The 20,448-nt window shown below is 40.0% G+C and overlaps 1 protein-coding gene across 2 annotated transcripts in view; it reads left to right on the forward strand.

The window, feature by feature from the left end:
- The first annotated feature begins 416 nt into the window (after positions 1-416).
- The window catches only part of LOC128887289 (tRNA dimethylallyltransferase), a 72,458-nt gene continuing 52,426 nt past the window's right edge, over positions 417-20,448 (forward strand). For both annotated transcript variants that reach the window (XM_054143009.1, XM_054143011.1), the window contains exon 1: positions 417-570. In XM_054143009.1, the coding sequence (XP_053998984.1) occupies positions 454-570 (117 nt within the window). In that variant the 5' untranslated portion in view covers positions 417-453. The remainder of the gene's footprint in view (positions 571-20,448) is intronic.

Below are 20,448 nucleotides of genomic sequence, written 5' to 3' on the forward strand. Positions count from 1 at the left end.
CGTACGTAAGCATTCTTTTATCTGCTCGATGATAGCTCATTTTAACATGCAAAACTTATCCTGATGTACAAGTTCTTCTAAAATATTTCTCTATTCCTTCTTTTTATTTATATTTTCTTAATGGATTATATCGAGAAAAAGTGGAGGATCATGCACGAATCAACTGTGTGTTTATTCTGTAAGTAGAAGGAAAGAATTTAACCAAAATCAGAGTATTCGTATCGCAAAATAAAATTTAGAACGCCAAAACAGTCTTTTAAGAAGGAATGTGAAACTATAAAGTATAAAATTGTTTTATATTAACAGTTATATCCACGCTGTACACGAAGCTCACGTACGCTGATTTAAAATGAACCGCCATCGCGAGTCACGTGGGTGGGTCGACGGAACACGCATCCGTTGTGGCGCATGCGCAGTGCAAAACAAGGATTGAGTGATTACGGAAAGGTCGATATGTCGCGTGTGCCAGTTTTAGCTATTTTGGGTTGCACGGGTTGTGGAAAATCGCGTCTGGGCATCGAGTTAGCCAACAGATTTTCCGGAGAAATTATTTCCGCCGACAGCATGCAGGTAAGAAGACAAAAACTTGTTTCCTCTCGAAACGTTACCGTGTCGTTGCCTTTGTAGGTTAGGTGCACGTTCAAATGTTGTTTATTACCGGTGTTTAATCGAAACTATTTGCCCTAAATTCGTCTCGAATAAATATTTCAGATCTGTTACCACATTTATTATCCAAAACAAAGTACGTCAAACGTATGAACAATTCGTCGATGATAGGATAAATTAAAATGTTTCCACCGTGCTGTTTCTATTCAGGTTTTCGTATTTAATTTTTGTTTACACGTCAATACAGCAAGGTTAGAGCGATTGCAGGAACATGAATCACATTTTTCAATGGCAAATTCATCGTTATACTGGATACGTGTGAATATTCATGCGAAGATACAGTTACCAGCTGTCACGTGTTGTATTTAATTACAAGTGAACGTTATTTTTTCATTTCGTATGCATTCTTTTTATGCAGTTTCGAGACTATACTGTATTTGCAACCATCGCGATAACAGTCACGGAGATTGTGCAAATTGAACGTATTATTCCGCTGTCGAGTATCTTGACATGCGTTTCTAGGACATTGATTGTGCAATTGGAGTACTGAGATTTTTTAATGTTAGATAGATGAGAAAACTCGCGCGTAAGTATGAAATCATCGATTAGGTCGTAATGTTTTTGTTACAAACGTTTAATACGATAAAAAATCATTTATTCGACGATGAACTCTCGGATGAGGTAAGGTTAAGTCATTTATTACCTCGGAAGTTTCTCTGTGTAACACGTGACCAACTATGTGACCTATATTTGAGTCATCTCGTTTAAATCATGGATCTCGCGAGATCGTACCATTGATTTGTTTCAGTGATGGGCAAAACCCTAGGCTTCGAATAAATCTGAAGTTTGCCGATATGTTTGTCTAGTCTCCTCTTTCGAACATTTTCCAGAGAAAGAAACGAGACGAACATATTGCCAAACTTCAGATTTATTCGAAACCTAGTGTTTTGCCCATCACTGATTTGTTTCTAAGCACGTCGTAAATTCTGGAAAATTTAAATTTGACCTATTATTAGCATGCGTGTATTGAGAAGTAGTTTTGATAAATGTTCGTTGGAACGGTTAGTCTTTTTTTTTTTTTTAAGTTCTTTCGTTTTAGTTTCTTTGTAGTGGTAGATTTTAGCGTGGAAAGCTTTGAGTTAATCACTCTAATTGTCTTGCTCCTCCATTCGTATAAAGCAACCGGCGAGGGGCGTTTAATTATACGCTTGTAGCATGAAGACGGCCGAAATTTTGTCGGAAATGACGTGTTCGTAATTATCTTCCTACCGCTTTGTCGTTGATCTTGATACGTGTTAATGTTTGCGTCGCGCGTTTCGACGACAGAAATTTATATTCCCCTAGGATGGTCGAGTATATCATCCTTTTAACGAGGGAGTATCGTGCCAGGTTTATTTAAAAGGCGCTACGTTGTTTATTATTTGCTTTGACAGCCATAAATAGCGAACATATTTATATTATGAACACCCACTTAAATTAATACGAACAATAATAGCTGTTATTGCAATTGAAAAATATTGAATAGATATTCAGTGCTTCATTCGGAGTGTTATCATGAATGAAATTCGATTGGGATTCACCATTCTTAAGAACCCTTTCAAATGCGGGTATATCATTTCCAGTGAATTCCTTAAACAGTTCTCGAGAACCCCTCGGCAAGAAGAATTCATCCGGAGATAAATTAAGTTACGTAAAGTGCCCGGCCAATTGACGCATTACTTTACATACGTACATACACACGTCTTCCGAATTAATGGTCGACGATGGGCGGCTCTCGACTTATCCCGCTCTTTATTAATATATTCGAGTGTGTTTTATTATCTTGTGGCGTGGAAGCAAACTGTATAAATGCAAAGTAGTAAAGATCGCATGATACTCGTCGTAAAGTAAGTGGATTGAATTAAACTCTGTCCTCTTGGAGTGTGCGCTGGATAAAGGGTCGTGGGATTTCCGGTTCCTTTTCGGTCTTTGAATTGATAATACAACCGGCGTTTGTTTCCGTCGCGTAGCATTCGAAGGAAACTGATACTTATATTCGAACAGATCGTGCTCGTTTTCGATGAAACAAATTACATATTTTTCAAATTATGTATCGTTCTCAACCTATATTATTTATTAAATTTCAGTTATTCCAAATGCAAATTGTGATTTAAAAATAATATTTGACATCTCTCTTTTTTTTTAATAATAAGTATTTAACATAAGAGTGGTTTGAACATGATTTGACGCATATTTTCGCAACGAGTATGGCTCATCGGGCGTTTCACTCGTCAGGCGTCGATTCTGTTTTTAAACGGACGATCGCACGTGATTTTGCTCTCGTGTATAAATCACGTGTTGCGCATTTATACATGTGCGTAATGACGTTTCCTCGTACGGTTTATTTCGATACATGTCTAGACGATTCCTAATGTTTTCATTTATTATATATAACTTCAATTCATTATACCTCGCTCGCCACCCTCGCAACATTTTTACACGTTGTTATAAATCACGCCCCCGTCTTTTCTCTTCTTTAAACCGCGATGCCTTTAACTATTTCAATATTTTATTTTCGCCCATCCCTTTGTCGTTTATTGTTGCGAACAGTTTCAGATTTTATTGTCACGGTTTTGTGGTCGCTATCGTTTAAAAGCAAAGTCTTTGTCGAGAATACTTTATATGCATTTGCTTTTTATTTTTTGAAGTTACTAAAGTGTAAAGAATTATTATATACAGAATACTCCGGCACAATGGCGCATAATAAAGCGTAAAGGTCGTTTCAGACTATACGATACGAGCCGACAACGACACGTACCGGCACCGACACGACAAAACATTAACTATTCACACTTAACGGACACCGACCTGAAGGTTCCGTCAACGGGAATAGTGTGAATAGTTCCATTAAAACGCGTGTTTTAATGTTTTGTCGTGTCGGTGCCGGTACGCGTCGTTGCCGGAACGTGACGGTCCGTGACGTATAGTTCGAATCGACCTTAATACGTAACTCCAGCAATTTTTCCTATATCGATAATCTTAAGGTTGCTTACACAATTTAACGTGTTAGGCGTCCGCGGTTAACGTAAGCCAAGTCCGCTCAGCGGTAAAGTGTTAATAATAAGATCCTCCCTCGCGTTGGGTAACTCCCTGCTGGTGTGTTGGAGTTCCACGCACGTTTTTTTTTTTGGTTGCGTGCATAAACTACACGCCTTCCGTTGACCGCGTGTCGAGGGTACCCGGACAAAATCGGACACGTGTCTGCCCACACAAGCGCGCGCGTTCGCTCTCGCCGAAAAAAGATATCTGCAAATTTCCTCTGGGTTCGCGAGTGCCGCCCCCGAGATTCTTCCTACACGGGCTCGCACGGTAGAAGAAGGGATCTTTCATCGTGAAATTATGGACGGCGGGGAGGGTATTCGGTCCTCGTCGCGGTGATAAAATCCTCCGGGGAGACATCGTCGGCTGTCAGCCACCGTTAACGGAGTAATTCTCGACCACCGAGGCGAAGACCTTCTGGTTTGGCGGTTTCGGGGACGGGGAATCGATGAAACGTTACTCGACAGTGTCGACCGAAAGTCGATGAACTGGATACACGGGCTGTTCGAGCCGTGGCGTGTCTCGAGCACACTCGGGCCATTGAATCTTAACATCGTCGTTAGACTTGGATGGGAATTCGAGCGAGTCGTGGCCTACAGTTCGCGGAATACGGGTCGAGATGAATCACTTGACTGTATAGTTATTATTTTAGATTTTGCGGGTATTATTCCTTGTAGTATTCGTGACTTCTGCGAGGGAGGAATTGTTCTCTGACTAATATGGGCCCGTGAGCTAATTAGCATTGCGGATAACCAAACTGTGGTTGTTTGTGAATTTATGGCGAGTTAAAGTAAGGGGCAAATGCGAGGATATGTGTAAATGCAAAAGTATATAAATATATTAGGAATAAAATACGCGGTATACTGTCTGGAAGATAAGAGATGCTTTCATCTAAATTTCAATTCTTTATCTGAAATTGTAAAAGCGTGAATTTGCATAAACACCCGCAGTCTAATAATAACGTTTTAACTACCAGCCTATTTAGAAACAGACTTCAACTTAGGAGAGTAACGAATAATTATGTAATCAGTAGGCGGTCTAGTCGTCGAACTTTGTTAGATAACGCGAGCAATCCAAGTAGATAATTGTATAATTACTTGTAACTACTTCGGGTCCAGAAATATACAGAATTTCCATGTTTAAAAGGAACTCATTGTTTTTTTTTTTTTTTTTCGTGCGAATTTTATTAACCATTCAGCTTTGGTGCTATTTATAGTTCCGGCGACTCCTGTATACTCTACAAATCGTTCCATGGGAACGATTCCATGTTTTGTCGAAACGTGCATTCTGTTCTTCGCCAGAGATTCTGTTCATGACTGAACAAAAGGTATAGCATAATTTGGGACTCGTTAGACCCGTGGGATAGATTGAACTAGCATGCTGCGGGTCACGAGCAATGCGATTTGAAGCCAATCTGTTCGATGTACGATTGAAGAAAGTGAACGTTTCCATGGAACCCTTTATCGCACGCATGCCGTACACTTTTGCTCTCGTTTCGAAGCAAACGAGCATGAAAGGCACCGGTAGTTTACAATTTGTGTGCCAGCGAACGTAGACGGCTATCTAATCGTCCGTGGTTATAGTATTCATCCACTTACGTTTGGTAGTACAAAGTCTGGAGTTAAATGGATCGAGAGAGGAAAGCGTTTCCCACGAAGAAAATAATTGCAAAAAGTAATCATAATGAAATTAACAAGTGTAATCATATCGATACTACAACTACCAAAGACAGTGTATACCTGTTAAATACGCTACTATATTTGCTTAAATTTAGAGGAGGATATAATTAGATTTAATCGATCGAGCTTGAACTCTAGTCGCGATCGATTTTCCAAATTTCAGATACATCTTGTTGAAACACAGATGAACTAACGACAAACGATGTCTACGTTAATTGGATAGATTATTTTTGTTTCACTATTTACGTTCATCCATCACACGAAGAGAAATCTCGGTTCACGCCAGGGCAGATGTAATCTCTGCTCCAAAAATGTCAACCGTCCAAGGACGCGTGGATGTTCGAAGAATTTCGGGGCAGGTTTTCTTTTCTTTCGGGCACGCTATGGTACCGCTTTTGTTGATAATTTATCACGTCGATGACCCGCGGAAGGCAACGTACCGCGGTCCTTGAATTCAAAATAGTTTTCGTCGTTTCGGCCAGAAAAACCGCTGCGTGCCGCGCATGAAAAACTTCCGCTGTTGCTCGTGAGAATGGCACCTCGTATTACGGGAGCCGGAATTTCTCGTATGTACGGCCCACGAATCAAATTTTCTAACTATAGTCCAAGGACTTCGCGCGAGATTTCCGCCGGAATCGATAGGCAAAGCTTTTTGTTCGAACTGTTCTGTTGGATCATGGCAATTCAATTTAGTTCCATGGTTCACACTAAACGTTTAAATAATCCGAGAACGTTCTTTTTCCTCCATATTTCTTCACCATGAAAAATATAAGAACACATGCACTCCCAAAATAAAATTCCCATAATTTATAATCGTCTCCGTATTATGATCTTCTCCAAAGTTCTTTAAAGCTTGATATTAAAATGTGACGAAACGAAGGGAAAACTTACGAACGTATAATAAACAACACTTGCGCACAGTTTCGTGATCGAGCTCGATTAATCGCGATGGTTTCTATAGCTCCCTCGACTCGAACTTGAAATTGATCGAGAAACGATTCAACGTGTAAATGAAGATTCGTGCGGAGTACACGATGTGGTTCGATGATCGTGGCTAGGGTCTGGTACGGGCAATATGAAAAGCGCGGTAAAAATCGTGAATTACACCTGGTCACGTACATATGTACGAGCCACTTGACCAACCGGTTTTAAATCCACGAGGCGATGACGCGAAATTTACGAGGCTTCTTTGTCAACGTGGCCCTCGAGAAGCATCGCGACCGATGTTTTACTAGATTGTTGTGGTACTTTAGCCGTTGTCCTAAAAAAATATATATATAAAAATTCGTTCGCTGTCTCTTCATTTAGCATAGTTGTGTTACATTAACGTGACAATAATTTCCTGACTCATCGTATCACGTGTGAGCAAATGATGCATAGAGTGTGATTCACAGCATATCTCAGTTTCAAACATTGCGATATTCGCATAACGATCGATCTGCTTGGACGAATTCGGTCTGGTTGTTGGTAGCTACTTTGATCCACATGGACCTACAATAAAAGAATTCGGAAACATATGAACGTCGAACAGCAGAAAAGGAGACAATGACTAAGATTGTCGACGCGCCAAGTAATTTGTGGGCCCTGAGCAGAATTAGACAAAATGTTTAGAAACAACCGAGTCATGTGGAAATTGGAAATTTCATTGGGGAATTGGTATTGCACAATAAAGAAACGAATACTTAAAATAATATTTTGATTCGGAATGGTGGAAGCTGCGTAGGATTTAATTTAATCCAGGAGTAGTCTAGTCGGTATGGTACGACCCGCAGATACCCCTCTATCGAGAGGGTTAGGAATTAGAAGGAGATGACGCAGCGCATAACTTTGTAGTCGGTGGCTCCCTTCTAATTTTCAACCCTGCGGTTTTCTCTGCGAATCGATGCCAGTTTCCGTCCCCTTTCAGGCTCTTCCTTTATTTTATGCCTTCCTTTTGATGTCGGGCGGAACCATTTTAGCCGAATGTTCTCGATTTCTTATTCAATTTCTTGCTCGCAGCGTCGAGACTCGGAAAATTGTCGTATTCCATGGATCTGGAAAATAGTAATAGTAAAGAAAAACGATAAATTTGTTATGGAGACTGTATCGTTTGTTAAACATCGCAAAGAATTCTACGGTAAATATTTTTCATCAAATTATTTAAACGATAATCAAGGTTTTGTAATTTTTTGTCTCGTGCGTGTTAATCTTGATATTTTGGGACTCCCTTTCCGAGATAACGATAGATCTTTTCTCGCGTTTCCCTATCTCTAAAGGTTTATTTTTCCAAATCCTTGGCTAGATAGCGGGATATTATAATTTACAACCAGCATCCGTAAACCACTGTGTTTGGCTAATATTATACTTTACACTAGTGTCTCGGGAAATAATAAATCAAATTTTCTTTTTTTTTTTTATTTATTTAGACGGCTGGAACGTTTCGCATTGGAAATGCAACTCTATTCAAAATGAAAAACGTTAAAAGAATAGTGTAACAAATAATTCATTCATTTATAAAAATATAAATAGTTTGACATGTTTCAGCAGTACTGGGGTCATTAACTATTATAAAAATAGAAAGTAAGGATCGTTTAAAATTGACCATAATATTAGAAGCTAAGGATCATTTACTATTCATCGTCAAAACAGAAGCATCGTGAAAAGTTTGTCATTAGTCAAACGTTTCAACGCTAAAAGTCAATTTTTCTTCTTCTCGGAAGTTTTTCCATTAATCAGCTAACAGCTCATGCAGTGACGTTTAAGATGAACAACAGCGAATGCGTCACACGTTTCTTGATTAGCATCCCTAGGAGAAGTTAATTATACCTTTATGATTAATGCACTGGACCGTGCGCTCACTATAGGAATTGTATAAGTCGCGTCTTATCATGGCTAAGCAACGATGTTATATAATTTGCTGGAGATTATTTCTTTACATAATTTTATAATTATTCATACGCATCCCGAGAATCGGATAGCTTTCGGTTTTCCACAGTTCTTCTTCGTCCTTTTGTTGTGAAATTCTTATTGTAGCGAACAAATGTGCAGATTGCATTTATATTTCAATATTAATCCCCATAAAAAGGAATGATATCTTTTTCAAAATAACCAATTAAATCAGAACTTAGTTAATCACCATCTATTGCAGTCACGTTCGTAATCTTGCGTTTCAATATTGTTTCAATTGTCACTATCTAATCTTGAAGAGCCACGAGCACTCCAGTGTAAACAGAATTGGTAGCGCCGTAAATTGATCAAAGTGTTTCAATTGGATAGATTGTAGGACATTAAAAAAAAAAAAGTTTCAGAACGTGTCGCGCATCGCTGGAAAAAGTTGTTTTCTTTTTTAGCCGTCGATAGTCGTCGACGTTCGCTGAAACGTATCGAGCAGTCCTCAAATACTGTAACGTCATTGCGCTCGGCGAACAGTTAAGGTCACTTCGATCTGATTATTCAATTTTTCTACGATGAATTATTACGATGGGTTAGATAACGTCAGGTGTTACGGTAGATTGCGTTATCAGACCGTATCTTCGCGGTCTTACATCCTTAAGGGAACTGGCGCTAGAGATGGGTGGAGTACTTATACAGATAACAATTTCGACTAACGAATAAAAATATATTATATCATTGGTAGAATTATGAAGGTAGATAATTAGAGGAATTATAAAATAAAATTATATTTCAAGTCGAATGGAACGGTTATATTTTGAGTTTCTTTTGACTTGTGTCTACTAGATGGACCATTAGGCTAGACAAAAATGTTGCGTTGAAATAAATTTTAAAAAAACACGGGTTAACGACACTTAGTGATTTAAAAAAAAAAAAAAAAAAAAAAATAAACCACGAGGAAATTAGCGTTACTTCAATTAAAAATAGAAATACGAGATCTGCCCACGTATCCTCGACAAAGAACGTCAGCGTCCGAGATACCCGTACGAAAGACCGTGCTAATATTGCCTCGATCTGTTTTTAGAGAAAGATGTTTCTCATAGAGTTGTCTGAGTAACGGCAGAATTGTGAACAATTAGCCGTTGTTACTGATACTGAAAGTTCTGCTGGGTAGTTTCGTTACAGAAGAAAACTAATTGTCTCTTAGGAACGATGAATGTAATAGATTTCTGAGAATTTTTTTATTCAATCTCAGTGATAGAAAAAAATCTCTGGTATACGGTAATCACTACTTCGCTAGGACAATGGATGATTCATCTTAATTCCGATCTCTAAGGAATCCTCGTCGCGAGTAAGAGTTCCAATAGTTCTACTGAACTCTGGATTTAAAGAGTCCATTATCTGTAATGACGATAATCGAACTTCCTCCAATTGGACGAGAATCATTTCCCTCGTCTACGGCACTAGACCGTTCCGGACCACTGGCATCCCTTGGGCGAATGCCAAATAACAGAGAGAATAGAATAGAGTGATAAGAGTCGAATTTTGTGAAAAATAGTAACAAAGGTTTCGAGACGTCCGAAGTCGTGGAACAAATATGGTTGCGAAAAATTGAATACATCTGCAGGGCCCCTGCACTGTACGAAATAAACCTGATCAATCAATCCCTCGTCTAACACACGGAATAACCTAGAAGTACGTTAGGTCACAATGCAATAGGATATCGGTTCCACAATATCCCGCTCAATTGAGCACGGTGAACAGGTGCTGAACTAGAAACTAGATCCTTGGTGACCATCGAGCAGAAACGCCGTTTCAAGAATTCCAAGCTTCCGATGAAATCCAGCGTGGTGGGATCGCCTCGATCGCACGTGAATGGGATTTAGAATGCCCCGTGATCCACGATCGTGTACGTATCCGATGACCTCTTCGGGGATTGGTTGCGCAATTGGCACATCAAGGTCGCGCTTCCAGTTCTCCAAGGTTGGAACAGATAACCTTTCCAATCGTTGCTTCTCGATTTGACGAAATTCTTTCGGGAACGAAGTTCCTCTTTCGAGACGACTCCGAGTAGGAGAAATTAGAATGGCGGACGGTCCGAGGTCGATGCTCACAGGTGTGACGCGAAATATGAGTACTTCTCGATAATGAATAATACCGATGAAAACAGTAAAATTCGCAAGAATGCACAATCACAGATACAGTTGCAGTTCTGAGAATTCTCTCTGCGCGGAAACCACATCAAATAGACTCGAATAGGTTTCTGTTAGCTCGAATAAAATCGTCGAAAAGTAGCCTGCCACGCGAAGAATGCGTGATGACGATTAATATTCCAGCACGTTACATGGAAATTGCTGTATTCCCATAGTACCATGGAGTTGATGAGTCAATTACTTTAAAACTTCACGACCCACACGAGCTAATAATGTCTGAGGTTATTAGTGTTCTGAATTCTTCCTCATCTTTGACACGCCACTGCGACTCGCAATTAGCCTCACAGCGTTTTCTTGGATAATACGTGTTACGATCTCTATTATACAAAATCTACAAAGACAAACAGCATAGTCATTTCCCAAAGTTCAAATTCCTGAAATTAAGTAGTCTATGGTTTTCGTTGTCCAGAGCAGTTGATGACACATTCTTCATTTTCCAAACAACCATCATACTCCATATTTATTTAAATGTTCAGCTTAAAAGTAGCCAAACATTGAAAAATGTTTAACAAAGAATCTCAAGTAATCCCAAAGTGTAAACGCATTTGCGTCCACGCAGAATCCTTAAAGGGTCAGCGTTAATTCGAACGAAATTACGAGACGACCGCGAGACCTTGCGGAACGGACGTATCGCTAAAGAAATCGCGAAACTGGTCCCATTAGGGTTTTCAATGTATATCGTAGATTCTGTGTGGACCGGCTCCTCTGTACGAACGTCTAAGATCCGCTTAACGTTTACGATAATTAGTAGGAATCCACGATGCTAATGGCCGACCGTTCCATTCGCGGCTGGCGCAAGTAGAGGAACGTGTTGAACCAGTTGTTTACTTTGTGCCTCTTTTATTTCACGTTTGTGTTCACACTACTGCTTGGAAACAGCTTGCTCGAGCTGTGCCCCTTTGGCGAACGTGATCTTAATCTTCCTCGAAACTTCGGCACAGCGAGATTTCGTTTTTCGTGTGTTAACGCGAATTAAAATTGTCGAGATGACCCTTCCTTGGACGAAAACGATGAGATTGATGGACACTGTACGGACTGAAAGACACGAATTTCTGGAATAGTTTAGCAAAAAAGCAATTTATCAAAACCATTTAGATCGTCGAATCTTTCTGTCGACAATTTCCGTTTCCATCGTGGAATTCCAAGTATTCGTCTATAAACATGTGAAAAAGAAAATCAGAATATCAGGGATTCTCCATTTAATTTTATTCTTATACGAGGCTTGAATTAGGATCTATCGAAAATTCGTGCATACCTCTGCGTTCTCACGTTTTCGTCGCTTTCGTGAATGGAACTTTGTATTTTGGTTCTCGTCGATGGCTGAATCTCTTATCTTTTAGAAAGTAGGAGATCCGAGTAGCGTGGAGTCCTCCGCTCGTTTCGCATAATGGCGGCTCGTAAGATACAAAGTTTATAGAACCGCAGAATTCGGAAACTTGGAAGTTTTGACACTTGGAGAATCCAGTAATTTAGGGCCTAGAAACTTAGGTGTCTTAGAATCCACGGGGCTTTGACGCTTCGAAACTTTGAACAGCGTCTTTGGCATCGCCCCTATAACCATTACGTCGGCTTTGCTGTTTGCAAAATGCCACTTTATTATCGTCAACACGTTTCTCCTACGTTCTTTCGTTTATTCAAGGTGCAACATAAAAAAATTCGTAATCATAAATGGAAGCATCCCTCGAGAAAATAAAAAAAAAATAAAGCTAGATCTCCCACGTGTTCCATAAAGCGAATAACCGTGGGATCCGTTAATTAAAAAGAATGGTCCACGTTGTATAGAGCAGTTACTTGGAGAAAATAACATCATTCCCATCGCGTGAAACACGTTAATATATTATTACACGCGTCGCCTATTCGTCAACGATCATCGTGTTGGGATATAAATACGGTACCAAAAGCTGCGGAAACTATTATCCTGGACAGCTTATTCTCAAATATTTATGATTCGCAATCAGCGTTACACGAAGACTCGGTTTTACGGTTGTAACATTCTATTATCTCGAATTTAAGTATCATACGGGAAGAATCACTCTCGGGGGCAGTAGTTTATAACAGGTTCTATCGATGCCTTCGGAGACTGGAAGGGTTTAACAGTTTGTCTGCCTACACGTGAGATCCTCTTAACGTTTACGTGCACGCGGTCGGCGTGTACGTGCCTCTTGCAAGTACATAGAATCAACCGGAGAACCTACAGGTTCTCCTCTTACTCGATGATTAAGTGGCTATTAAGAGTCGTGAATAATACCATTTATCCTCGTGATCCTCTAGCTATTCCTTCCAGCTGCGAAATATTTCGAAGCAGACCACTCTTTCAGTCGCGAGTGCGGCATTATTCGTCGCACTTCCAAATATAAAATAGAGCAATTCTACGATTAAGTGTTGCAAACAAATGTGAAAATTTGATACGCGCTGACCATCGAAGATTCCACTTTCCGCGTTGAATTCCAGCCACGAGCCAAAGAGGTCAATCCTAGACTCTCGACACCTATCTTGTTCACCTATTAAAATTTCTAAAAATTCCCTTCGTTATGATTGACGTTATAATTCCCTCTGTGAGTTACGCGTTTGCATATTCACGGATGATCCGCGACCAGGGGCCCCCGGTGGATATGGGAGGACCGGTTTTTTAAAACTTGATAAGAGGATGACGTGAGAAACTCTAATACCTGGTACGCGGGGATATGATTCCGTTCGAGTGGGCAAAGGGGGACAGGTGATCGGTGAAAGGAAGAGGAAGGATAATGGTGGGCCAGGATGGAACAAGAGAGGAAGGCGATTGTACGGACCGCCTCGAGGAGAGAGTGGAGACGAGATCGTTTGTATGCGCCATTCCTCCTCCCTGGACCAGTTTTCGCGCAGGTACCCTAAAGCTATACGACCGCGGCGGAATACTTCAAGGGTCTCGATCTGCTTCCTACAAGATCGGGCTTGTTCTTCGTTGTCATACCGTAGATTAATCTGCCCGCGTTGCTTTTACCTTTCGCGATAGGTATTCGAACGGTGGTTTGGTTTCGAGTTGGATTATCGTCTCTGGATTATAATAAAAGAGCGGGCGGGACGATCCTCGCAAGATTCTTACGATTCCCGACCATAGGGAGGGGATACTGTTGTCTTGCGCGTGCAAATTACAATAGAACATACTACTTTCGCGTTGAAATACTTTTCATTGATGTTTCGCTTATAAATCTGAGCCGCATTCTCTTTTTCCTCGCCTTCTAATTCTCTGGAACTCACTGACATAGATATGTTCTTTCCTCCCGAGGAAACATATTGCTACAAATTTATTACCAATTATTCTAACAACCCCTCGCTATGTTGGCCGATAATTCATGGCGGGAACAGCGTTGAAACGTTCCCGTGATTTATTATTACCGGCGTTTGCTCACTTCGTGCCGAGAGTGACTTCAGTTTTGTTGACAGTAACTTCTTTAAGAAAAAAGAAAAAAAAAAAAAGAAAAAAAAAATGAACCGACAAAGAGGCATCTTCGAAAGTTTTTACGGCACTTTGTATGGACTCGAAAGATCCCTTGAGTGCACTTTGACTGTTTGACTGTTCTGAACGTCGCTTAAAACTTTCTGTGTGCGTGCGGGGATCGTTTATCTTCTGTTCCATGCAAAATGTACGCAAAACGACTTAAACTTTTCATTTGCGTCTTCGAGAAAATGAGAAACGCTCGAGACGCTCGCGCGATTCTGGGACCGCACTTCAACCTCGGCATCGGAGAATGTGTGTTGCGTATGGTATTTCAGTATATTTTATAGAGGTAATGGTGCGGTGTAAAATTGTATATAAATTGATAGTTATTTATTTTTATTTGATGTTTTTAGTAGACAGATACGTAAGATGAAGTTAAAGTGATTTATCTTACGGTACTCTCTTACTCTTGTACAATTTTTCTAATCCATTTAAAGTTCTTATTACAGGAGTCGCAGTGGGGAGGATCCGTTTTCTTTAGTAGACGTTCATATGGGATTTTCGAGTGTCCAGTTCTCAATCTAGTCATTATTAAATTTAAATGTAAATATTATTGCAGCAAAAATCATAAAATTGATCCTCATGGTGCAATCTCCATCTTTGGCTACGCCTGTCTGGCCAGTGCTTACTAAAACCATCGTACTTCTTATCCTAGCTTAGAATTAGAGCCAAGACTTACGTAGGTATACCGAGGAGGAACGAAAGTAACGGTCGAAGCGTTTGAAGTATATTTAAACAATGGTTGTCGAGTTGGGCTGACGGTTGGGGTTCCCCATTGTCGCCCGGTTTTGTTTCCCATCGATTGGGGAAAGGTCGATCCTGCTAATAAGGTAATCTGTGACCAGTAACAAGCGGCGAGGCCTCTCATAAAAATTCCTTCCAATTGGAAACGAACTTTCGGAATTCGTCGTTGCCTAGAAAGGGTATCTAAGCTACCGGGAGGTTCCTTTGATGTCGGGCCTCGGTTGTCTTTGATGAATATTAAAATTTCCAAGGGGTAACGGTGTCGCGTTTGACCCAGTCCTTCTAGGAAGTCGCAAATGATATCGCAACATCCTACAAGCACATCCTTAGGATGTCCTGAATATTTCGTGAGCCACATGAACGAGCGAGTTCGGTCCTCGCTGTGCCTAAATTATTCTAATGCCGCCGCAATTGAAGTCTATCGACGTGCTGCTATGCGTGGCTCTGCGTTTTCTACTGATTAAGTATTCCACGTGGACCCTTTCCTTCGCTGATTTATTGACCCTTCACGACCAAACTTCGCCAAGTGGCACGCATCCCTTATAAAGGATACGCCTTTCTTTCGCAACAGTTTAATGCGAGTTTATTTTAATTCGTTTCGGTGATCGGGGTTCGAGCAAAGATTGATCGATTGGATGTCAATTTTCGAGAACAACCGCGTTCCAATTTTACAATGGCATGGTTGAAGCAAAAATAATTAATGGCAACGTTTATTGTAAGTTATAATTCGTCCAGAATGAAATACACCTGGTGGATAAAAATTCGGAATTAATAAATCAAAGACAAGTGACAGGAAAGTTGTAAAAACATAGCGAATGAAATTATAAGCTGACGACTTGTGCGTTCGAATCGGCGTTGTACATTAAGCGGTCTCATCGACGCCTCTGTCTTCGAAAGATAATGCAAATTAGTGAATATAATGTGCACGATCCGGATGTGCCGCTCATGAATAATAATCCACTTGGTTTTACACTCTTTCAGAACGTACATTTCGCTTTTTCCCTTGAACGAAATGCAGCAGCTGCTCGCGAGTTAATTTCGTTCGCGGTTAATCGACCAACCTTTCATTCCTTCTTTTTTTTATAGGCATTTCATTATGTCACTTTCGCGTATTCTCGTTTATATTTATAAATCACGTTCGAACGTAACTCACGTATTGCATCCGAATGATCCTAAACCAATAATCGTTGCCACGTTAGGTTGCGAAAAGTGCAGCAATAGAGACACGAGATCGAAACGATTGCATTGAGTTCATTTGAATTTTATGCGTCGCCTTTTGCATCGGATTCGGCTCGATACTAGCGCTTATTTGTGCCAGGGTCGTGGAATTGTTAGAAACGTGCTCCAGTAACATTTCAAAAAATTTATATCAGTTAAAGATCAACCTAGCGGTTCGGTGTCAACTTTTTTCTGCGGGAATACATTATACGTAAAATATATGTACCTGTAGCTCTCTTTTTATTGCCATGGTGAGACTTGAAAAAAAAAATGTTTCAACCATTTCGTATATAAGAAATGTTTGCGGTTATGAGGTAAAAACTGAGTCGAGGATTTACGAGGTAATTTATCAGGTCGAATCGTTGAGCGTGGTTCAAGCTCTGGTGTTCAGCTCGAACCCTCTTCATTTCCATGTTTCCTCGAAGAAAAATAATAGTTCCGAACAATATGGAACTACAAATGAGCCATTCACTGCTCAAATGACGATGCTGTCCATTGCTGGTGTGTTCATTCGCTCCTGTGAGCAAACGTGCATAATGTATACCAATAACTTTGGTACACTGCACTTAACGGTACGCGAGGACTTTACCTGTACCGAGTCATCGGACTTTCAAACCCTCACTTCTTATTCCCTGCAAACTGGTTGAGTCCTTACAGTTTTTCCTGCAAATCGGCGCTTGGTAGTTCGCTGACCCTGATCGAGATTCCATCGATAGGAATACGTATCTGTGTTCCAAATTTTCCAAAGCTTGGCGTACCCAAATTTTGGTTGCATTTTCAAAGTACCGCAAGTTCGCGTAAACTCGCAGTCAATTGCCAACAGTTTCATAGCGCTATTCTCATTACGTTCTTCTTTCGTAAGCTTCAGCCTCGCGTCCTTGAGTCTAGGAAGTGATTAGGGCTCTCGTTTCTCGTTCTCTTCTTTCGTCTATTTGTGGGCTCACGGATTCTCTCTGGAACAGTTGGGTCGCGAATTCTTCACGGGTCCCTCGCAGGATTCCTTCGTTGACGAATTGTCCGTGGAATGATGAATGATTGAAAGACGAATGACGTCCCGGCCGAACCGTCTGGCCAGACGAGGATTTCGACACTGACGTCGTTATGGCGTTAATTAATCATACATCTTAACCGTTTATTTTCTCGTCCCGTTATACAACAACCGTTGTTGGTAATTGCTTGGTCGATATCATTCTATTTAAATTTGCAGAATTGGGTTAAGCTTCAATTATCAATGAGCTGGATTCCTTTCTTTCTTAAAAAATAATGCCCTTTGATTGCCTCTATTTTAAATAAAATTAGATTGTCGGTCTGGCTTTATCGACTTTCGATATTAGCAATCAATTAGACTTTATTGCGTTCTGATTAAATACTAATCGCCAGAAAATTTTAAGTACGTAATTAACTGAAAACATAAAACAAACATAATGCTTTTTATCATTCTGTCAATAATCTTATTAATAAAATAAGTTGAAATTGTCAATCAGCGTGTCAGAGTTTAAATTAGGCGCACTTATCTTAATCGTATGCGATGAAATGTAATTTCATCCCGTTCGATAAGTCGCGTACGAAATGAATAATTTATTTCGGATCTTCATACATCGGTCCCTGAATATTTTATTTTCCAAATAGAAATATGTTCATCTTATTTCTCACGATATTGCCCCCTGCATCATAAAACTTGATCTACTTGTATTTCTCACGATAAATGTATTTATAATTTACCGTAATCAGTCGTCGCTAAAAATATATATGCCTGATATTTTTTAGGCGATAACGACAATTATCGATAAGTATCATGTGCATTTTATTAATAATTGAGTGAATGATATGTCTTCGGTAAGCAGGCTACAAAAAGAGACTGTTCCGCGCGTCGCGATAGAGCGATATTGCCTCGGAATAGTGATTATTAAAATTAAATTGAAATCACAATGCAATTGATTTTCTTCGACCGAACAAAGATCAACATTGATCACTGATTTCCTCGAAATAATTTTCTACATTTCTACATACACAGGGGAAGAATCGATAGGAATTCGAAACCTTATCGCTCTTTAATTTCTTTTCGGGTAGGACGCGTACCGTCTAAATGGAACTTCCGTTCGCGTTCTTGCTTTAAGAGATTCTAAAGCGAGTTGTCCGACAAGACGTCCATAAAAAAGGTTAATAAAGGTTGAAGACGTGGTCATTCAAGTTACCCAGCGCAAACCGTAACGTCGGAAACCTGTTTGTTCGTTCAGTGATAGCGTAACTTAACGGACCATCGAGGGTATAAAGTGCGCAATTTTTAGTGAGCCGTTTCGAGGAATACTGTAATAAGTCGCTGACTTTTAACTGTTCTAATCTCTCTTCATAACAGTCTTCCGTTTTAGAAATAATTACATATATTTATAAGGAACATTTTTTAAATCATAATATTAAAATTAGAATATCGAATTAAAATGTTAGCTAAGACTGGAACAAGACTGCGTGCTTGCATTTAGGTGTTCTTCTCCAAGAATTCTGAACGATCGTCTTAGAGGAAGCAGAAAGAAGAGATGGCTTTACTTCATGGTACATTGAAGGTGTCTTCCTAGATTTCCGCGTCGAAATATGTTAATTTTCAGCAAAGCAGCGAACGGACGGATTTTACGCGAAGATCGACGTCAGGAAGGATCTAAAATATCCGTGGAAGCGCCATCTTTCTGCGAAAACTGATCGAATTCTCACGTTCGGGGAAAACCATTATTCGTCATGATTCAACTTCAAACTTTTGTCTGAATATACCTCTTCTTACCAAGCAAACAAAAAAACAACGTTTCAGATTCTGAAAATTATTTGTATTTTTCCTATCTATGGTTCGTTTAATTTTGTTTTTTTTACTTGGCGTTTTGTCCACTTCTGCAGACAATTTACTTCGCGTACCAACTTCCGAGAACACGTTGAGTTTGCGCGAAGTTCGTAAGCCGTGTTTGACGCTGGCTAACGCAAAGAGAGAAGGAAAAAGGTACCTGTGTTTGTTTGATTGTCTTCCTTTTATTTTTCCTGTCTCTCCTATTCCTACACGTGCATACTTGGCGCCTCGTTTAATTTACGACTTCGCCGTACTTCTTTCATCGGTTACATTATAAATTAAGCCCGACGCGGAACGCCGAGAATTGGCATTCCCAAGACAAGCGAGTTACTCGAGGCCCATGGAATGCGGGGAAAACTCCGAAACCATTGACGAAGTCAAGGCAGTCCGGTTCGGCGTTGCGATTGTAGTCGATCATTCGATCATTTTCGTCCCATTAAATCATCTCGACACGGTGAACGAACTCGTTAGATCCTTGGGCGAGCATTCGAGCCAAGTTGTGCAATTCAACGAATACACCGCGTGTGTTTTGGAACCTCGAATTACTATAGAGGCCAAAGAAAGGAATTTTTAATAAGTTATTTCGCTACTGCCATGGCTCACATTTGGGCTCGTTGTTATTTTTATTATTTCTATTCTGAATGTTAGATTTTGAAGTTGGCTCCAAGCCAGAAATTCGAAACGTTGAAACACTAATTTGCGAGCAACTGTTTCGACTCTACTCCCTGAATTACTTTGCAATTTATCACGTCTGGACGGTTACAATTCCTCGTTTTTACTTTCACTGTTCAAGCCAGAAAGCATGCTTCAGGCATTCCTCATTTCTCCTGTGACATCATAGTTTCACAGATTTTCGAGATAAAGATTATTTTATGGGTCGTGACTGGTGACATCATGAAATTTATGTACGTTAAAGATGCAAAGGAGCTGATTGAAAGCTATTGCCTTTTAATGGACATTTTAAAATAAAAGGGTGATATTTCATACACGATATCGGATTTTATATTTCAATTCCGAGACTGTGTCAAGTGAAATATTTCGAACGTTTAATGTATACGTAACGATATCGGTAGTGTGCGAGAATCGTGCTGTACGGTAGATACGTATGGTAAATTTAGATCGAATGTAAATATCATTTATAAATTTATAGAATGGAATTTTTATATGCTAATAATCGAAACGAATCTCTGGTCTCAGTTCAACATTATTTTATTCATTTATTCCATACACGAGGAAAGAAATTTTCTCACTCGAGTGAAATTTCTTATTACGACCAAAACAAGAATAATCTACGAGGAAAATGATAGTGATTAAGCGGTTCACGTTACAAGATTTTTATTTCCTTGCGTAGATGTCGCATGTTCTCGAAGTGTCAAAAGTGCCCTGACGCTTGAGGACTTGACAGAGCCAGATTTGGCAAACGTTGATAACTGGTACGAGGCAGGGTTCGACATTTCCTGATTCGACTTTCTACGGTCAACTTGTACTCAACATTATTTCGCAGTCGACGATACCGAGCCCAGATACGATCGCCGGTTTCGATCGTCCGAAATGTGACATTTAATTTCCTTCGAACCGCGAGGCATGTGGGACGGACACGATTTCGTGGAGGTTGAATAACCTTGTCAACGATTAACATGTTTCAACGTTCCAGAAATCATTCGTGACGAAAATATCAGGTTGCGTAATAGGTCCCATCTCGTTTTATCGTAGGAATATAAAATACTGCTA

The sequence above is a fragment of the Hylaeus anthracinus genome, unplaced genomic scaffold (assembly GCF_026225885.1).
Source record: "Hylaeus anthracinus isolate JK02 unplaced genomic scaffold, UHH_iyHylAnth1.0_haploid 11985, whole genome shotgun sequence".
NCBI classification, from domain to species: Eukaryota; Metazoa; Arthropoda; class Insecta; order Hymenoptera; family Colletidae; genus Hylaeus; species Hylaeus anthracinus.